General features: G+C 36.3%; 1 protein-coding gene across 2 annotated transcripts in view; it reads right to left on the reverse strand.

Moving 5' to 3' along the window:
* Positions 1 to 7,054, reverse strand: part of BBS9 (Bardet-Biedl syndrome 9) — a 331,597-nt gene that overhangs the window by 156,151 nt on the left and 168,392 nt on the right. For both annotated transcript variants that reach the window (XM_014541095.1, XM_005868077.2), the window contains exon 18: positions 800 to 972. In XM_014541095.1, coding sequence (XP_014396581.1) covers positions 800 to 972 — 173 coding nt within the window. The remainder of the gene's footprint in view (positions 1 to 799; positions 973 to 7,054) is intronic.

A 7,054-nucleotide genomic window follows, 5' to 3' on the forward strand; every position in this document is an offset into this window, starting at 1 on the left:
CGGCTGTGAGCAGCTGGGGAAAATGGCCCTGATCGCAAGCCAGGCCTAGGACCGTACCTGCATAAGAATTTCGTGCACTGGGCCTCTAGTAGTTTATAAACAGAAATGCAAAATCCTATTGAGTCCTCAAAAAGTACTCACTCTAGCTTCCTTGAATGATGTTCAAAATTCTTTTGCAATTCCCCTTTGTAATTGCCTACAAAGTCTATCTATAGACCAATAAATAAGTAGAGCCTGGTGAATTTTTTTAACACATGGGACTTTTAAAACAATTAAATATTCAGGCAACAAAGTTACTGTCAGATCTCATTTATTTAGACATTTAGTCATTTAGCATTTTACTAAGCGTCCATGGTGCCAGATACTGGCGAATATTTTATGTGGTTACCCTCATTCGGATGCAGAAGTTGTGGTGTGCTTGTTAAGAAAGAAAAGGAAAAATCACTTTGCTTTACAATCACACCTCATTTATGGCCTGCTAGTGTTCGTTAGCCTAATGGCTGCCGATAAGCTCCAATTGTTTCAACACCGGGTTATTGGGGTCAAAGGTTAAGTCCTCATGTGGAAGAATTAAATCAGCTCTGTTCTGAGGCAAGACCACATGCTTAGCTCCAGGCAGCCAGTCTTAATTGTCTGCAACTGATCACAAACCAGATTCACAAAAACTACAGTCCATAAAAGAAGAACAGGTTGGAGCATCTGGCCGAATAGCGTGTATCGTACAATTCTTACCTCTGCTACATCTCTTTCTTTAATGTGTTGAAAAAGTATAAATAATATTTGTTCTAATCATACACACCTCAAAATGATGATCGATCAATGCAAAATATTCTTGAAGGGGCATGGATCCAGAAAAAGAACATGCGAAATCTTTGCTTCCCTGCTTTTCAAAATATTCTTGGAGGCGGATAATAAGCTCATTTGTTATGAGCCAAAGATCTTCAAATTGTTCACTCTGAATGCGATATCGTTCTAGGAGAGAAAAAAAATAATTAATAAAAATGCTTATTACTAGCTGAAAATACATGAATTGTTACTAACTCTGATAATGAATACCAAAACAAAAAGGACAAAGATTTCTTTGATGGAATATAGAAACAATTTCTACTGGCTTGATAAAATATTTGTAGTGCATTGTTGAGGTTTTCTGCATCAGCCACTTAACATTTTCAAATTTAATGCCAAAGGTATGTGGTCACAGTGCCAAGCTATAGAGTATGGTCCTTTTTACTCTGTATGTTTCTTATAATACGTTATAGTACAATAAGAAAAAAAAAACACTCAAATTTGGGTCCTTCTAAAGAACAAACAAACAACACTTTACTTTAAAGGTAAGAAAACAGCCATTGTAAAAATACAATCTGGTATCATTACAGTAAACTTCCATATCATGGACTAATTCAGCCAAGGAGTGTCCATTAAAGCCGGAAGGCCATTCTATAATAAAGTAGGTTTTCTGAATGTGTATGTTAAAAAATTGACAAATTTATTTATTTATATGCTTTTCCTTATGTGGACACATTTGTAAAATTAAAAGTTTAATTTCACAGAAAAGTTTTCTGTGTGTATTATGGTAATTTTAAATTTATACTGAATAGGTCTAGTCAATGAATGCATTCACCGATCGCCGAGAGTAAACAAATGCACACACTGGGGTGAGAGTTAGCGCACATGGAACATCACCTGCTCACGTTAAAACTGCTGCAGTCCTAGGAGGTTTGGCTCAGTGGACAGAGCATTGGCCCGCAGACTGAAGTTGCAGGTTCAATTCCAGTCAAGGGCACATACCTTGGTTACAGGCTTGATACCCAGGAGGCAACCAATCGATGTGTCTCTCTCACATCAATGGTTTTTTCTCTCTCTCTCTCCCCTCCTCCCTTCCACTTCTTTAAAAATCAATCAGGTGAGGATTAACAAAACAAAACAAAATGCTGCAGAAAGTCACACCAAGTGACAACAGAACCAACTACCATGAAGGATGCATGTGCTAATTATTCCTGGACATTGTTTACAAGCAGTGCTCTTGGATTTAAATATGTGGGCTCTACTTGTAGATATGTAGTAGTATCCATTTATGTCAATGAAATTACTAGTGTTCTTTCCAACATATGGCCTATTCGCTGAAATTCATTAAAAAATAACAGTGAATTAATAACAAAAAAATAACCTGTTAATTTAATTATAAGTAAATCTTGGTTAAAAGCGTTTTTAAATTAGCAGGGTGTTAATTTTCACATATGACATATGGACTAGAATCCAAAGTCTGTTAAATTGGGGTCCACAAAATCAAGGGTTTACTGAACCTATAAAAATGCAATTTATCTTTGAATTATAAAATTTCTATCAATCACAATTAGATGTTGAAAAATATTGGTCAAGCCCTGGTTGGGTAGCTCAATTGGCTGGCAGATCATCCTGTACACCAAAAGGTTGAGGGTTCAGACCTGGTCAGGGCACATATTTAGGTTACAGGTTCAATCCTCAATTGGGACTCTTTCCGAAGGCAACTGATTGATGTTTTCCTCTCACATTAATGTTTCTCTCTTCTCTCTCTCTCTCTCTCTCTCTCTCTCTCTCTCTCTCTCTCTCCCATTTCCACCCTCTCTAAAAATCAATAAAAACATATCTCCTGATGAGGCTTTAAAATATATATATATGTGTGCAAAATTTAAAACTATCTGATATAAAAAGTGTGGAGTGAAACAAGTAAAAAATCTAAAGAAAATCAATGAAAAATTCAAATATAAATAAATTTCTAGATACCCCACAGGTACTTGAAATAGACTGAATGTTTATATCCCCCCAAAATGCATATGTTAAACCCTAATGCCCAATGTGATGGTATTTGGAGGTAGGGCCTTTGGGGGATGATGAAGTCATGAGGTGAAGCTCTCGTGAAAGAGATGAGTGCCCTTATAAAAGAGACCCCAGAGAACTCTCTTGCCCCTTTGCTATATGAGGACATAGCAAACAGACAGACACCTATGAACCTGAAGCAGGCTCTCACCTGGCACCAGCTGTACCAGAGCCATGATCTTGGATTTCCCAGCCTCCAGAACTGTGAGAAGCAAATTTCTATTGTATAAAAGCCACCCAGTCTCTGGTATTTTGATATAGCAGCCCAACTGGACTAAGACAGTACACTACTATGACTAAGTATAATGCATGAATGTCACCAATAATAGAATTGTAAAAATAATAAACATTTAAATAGGTGTAATATTTTCTGTAATATTTTGGGCTTTAATTATTTTCATATTTTCATCAATACATGAGGGGGAAAAAGAAAAACTAATTTTTTATAATAAAAAAATTATACTTGGGATTTAGAAATATAAACACAATTATTTTTAAGTGGATTTTTTTCAGATTACCAAAAATCAACAAGAATTAATGAGTCAAAGGTTTATACGGCATTATTTTGATGATTAAGCATTTTCTCAGTTTTTATGTTTCAAAATAGTTAACATTGCACTGGAAACTTTCCAGAGTCTGCATTTCATGGAAAGGAAAAATAAAAATCTATTTATAATATAACATGAAAGAAGAAAGTTGTATTTTAAAATACACCCTTACAATACTAGTAATTAAAATAGCTGCCAAAATGAACATTCGATTTATTTTTTTTTATCCTTTTTCCTTTGCATCTTGTAATAGCAGCTCAGTGGAAATAATCATTCCCGCTTCCAAATGAAATAAATTTAGATGACTGGAGTGCAGTCAACTGCCATTCCACTCTACTACAAATGGAGAAAATAATGGATTTAACTAAGCAGGGCACAAAAATGCATCACGTCACTGTCTATTCATGTCAGAACATCTGAAGTTCATCAATATAAATAATGTTTGTATTCATGTCATAAACAAAGCATCAGTATAATTTATACTATTTGGAAATTTTTAAATGCGAGATGGAAAGGCAGATGAAGGCTTTTGGAACCAAGAAGTTTGAGAAAATAATATAAACAATTTCAGTAGATATTAGTATAATATCCTAAATATACAACCTCTTCAATATTAGTGGAAACTGTAGATGATTTCTCTAAATTTACTTTCCAAAAGGCTTTTTCCAAGCTGGATTTATATAATTTGGCCATTGTCCCTTGATAATATAGCTAAGAAGTTCTAAGATAAATATAAAACAGTAATATATTGATGACTCATTGCACACATTAAAGTGCACACAGTGGCATGGGGTGGGTTTCCGGTGACTTTGGATTTGGTCATTACACTTATCTCTAAATCACAAAGCCGCTACTATAGAAAATTCCCAGACGGAAGAAAATTCCATGATTTCTAAAACCCCATGCTCTATCCAGCATCTGAGGATACCTTTTCCTCTTCGTGGAGTGCCCTCCACCCAATAATCTCCTACTCATCCTTCAAGATCTTTCACAAACAAAACCTCTTATGGAACCTCACTCCTTTGGGCTGCAAGTGCACCTGAAGTGGGCTTCTGTCAGCACCAAGCTCGAGTATTGGTTCTCCACCTGTCTCTCCATTAGTCCAGGAGCGCCACCAGAGCCACCAGTGTTTATATCTAACATGACTGCTGAATGCAAAATGAACAGAGGCAAGAGCAAGCCTCTCACATGCTTTCCTCTGAAGATATTTTGGTTAATATGTTTCAAGATTACATATGCTGTGGAATATAAAACAGAAAGCAACCAACAAACAAAACAAACTCACAGGCATAGACAAAAAAGTAAGGTGGTTACCAGGGGAAAGGGGAGTAGGGGGAGAGTGGTGAGGATAAAGGGGGACCAAAGGATAGTGACAGGAAGAGACTACACTTTGTGTGGTGGGCTCACAATGCAATACACAGATGACATATTAATGCAAATAGGTTTACAGTTGTGAGTTTATTCTTTTTTAATATTTATTATTGTATTATTTTCCATATACTTCCATAAACTTAATTTTGCCCACCCCTGTAATATATTAACCAATGTCACCCCAATAAATTTAATTTCAATAAATAAATAAGTTTTTAAAAGATTACAGATGCTTTCTTTTGGCAGATGCAAAAAGAAAATTTTTCTCAAGGCCCAACCCTTATTCACATACATGACTACAATGTTTTCATTATACCTGAAAGCAAAATAATCAAGAGACAAGCAAAGGACTTTTAAACTTGATCTTATTCAATTCAACCCCTCATTCTAGCATGTAAAATCTTTCAGGATAATCTTTCATTGTATTACTTATCTTTTCTTTTCCCAAAGGCCTACTCGAGGCTACATAAATTTGCTATTTGCAATTGCTTAACCCTGCTTGTGACACTGAAAATATGTATTTACTCAGCATTCACTGTTAATGACCAGTTTAGTTGGGAACAGAAATCTAAGTTGAAAATCATTTCCCTCAAATCTTGCAAAAAATTCTTCCATTGTGTTATAGCATCCAAGACAATCTTCTTAATTCATGTTCTTTGAGTAGCTTGCTTTTTCCTTTTTAATCTTTGAGGATATGCTCCTAATCCTTAGTGCTCCAAGATTTCAAAAACTGTGTCTGGATGTGTTTCTTTTTCTGATTCATTGTGCTAACATGAAACAGGCTCTTTCAATATACACAACTGCGACATCTCATTTCCCTGAAATCCCTGTCTCCATTGTTCTCTCCATCTTCACAAGCCACTCTCCGAAAGGTGTGACTTACATCCAATCCCTCCTGTCACAGTAAAATTACAAAAGCTTGTCTTTCAATCCCCCTGGACACCCCCAATGCCCGCCACCCAGGCCCTGTATCCCACCGCCTCTCTCCTTCTCAAAGATTTCATTGCTTTGTGATTCCTTTCTCTTTCCTGATCATCAGCCTCTCCCACTTAACTCGATCACTTCCATTACTATTCAAACATGTTCTACTATGGCAAATTTAAAAACAAAATAAAACCCACACTCCTTCCAGCTACATCTCACTTCTGAATTACTACTGAGTTTGGTTGTCCAGTTCTTTCTAAACACTTGCAACACTGGATCCTCTACATTTATCCTTGGATTAAGCTGTAGCTTAGACTGCACCGATTTGAGCTCAGATAGAATTATATCTAGTAAATTGAGTTTTATCAATATTTTTAAAGCTCTGTGAAATGTGCTACTCATGAACTATAAAGATAAGCTATAGAAACATTATTTTTTAAATATATATTTTTTTATTGATTTCAGAGAGTAAAGGAGAGGGAGAGAGAGATAGAAACATCAATGATGACAATCATTGATTGGCTGCCTCCTGCACACCCTCCACTGGGGATTGAGCCTGCAACCTGGGCATGTGCCCTGACTAGGAATTGAACCATAACCTTCTGGTTCATAAGTCAAAGCTCAACCACTGAGCCACACCAGCTGGGCTAGAGACATTATTGATGAAGTGAGTTGTCTTTGTGATATTCAGAAGAGAAATTACATCCTGGATTCAGAATCACAAAAAAGAAAAATGCCAGACACACATTGGGTACAAATTACCTCATTCCTTTCTTGGGGATGGATATTCTGATAGAGCAGTAGGGAGCACCAACATCTACCTCAACCCCAGAAAACTATACTTTCTTCATATCTATCTCCCTTCATCACCAAGGGCATTTCCTAGGTAGAATTCTGTGTGTCACTGAAGTAATAAAACCACCAGGGAATTGTAATGGCTACTCTTCAGGTTTCAGGTGACACAGTTCATGTGGTTCCTTATTTAAAAGGCCTTGTCCTATCCCATGACTCAGCCTGCACCATGGCACTGCCATCTATTCAGATATATGTGACTGGATCAGCCATATAGCTGAATATTTGGTGATATTTACAGAATGGTAAAGTGATCATGCCCTACAGCAATGCTCTAAAAGTCACTTTATCTAAAAAATAATAAACATAATGCATTAGGACATAAATATCCCCATTTTTCACACGGAATAACTTCTTGCCTTTTTTATTTTTTTATATATATATATATTTATTGCTTAAATTATTACATAGAGTATTACATGTTTCTCCTTTTTTTCCCCCCCGCCCTTGACAATCCCCTGGCCTCCCCTACCCCCCAGTGTCTTATGTCCATTGGTTATGCT

Source organism: Myotis brandtii, unplaced genomic scaffold (genome assembly GCF_000412655.1).
Source record: "Myotis brandtii unplaced genomic scaffold, ASM41265v1 scaffold260, whole genome shotgun sequence".
Classification (NCBI taxonomy): domain Eukaryota; kingdom Metazoa; phylum Chordata; class Mammalia; order Chiroptera; family Vespertilionidae; genus Myotis; species Myotis brandtii.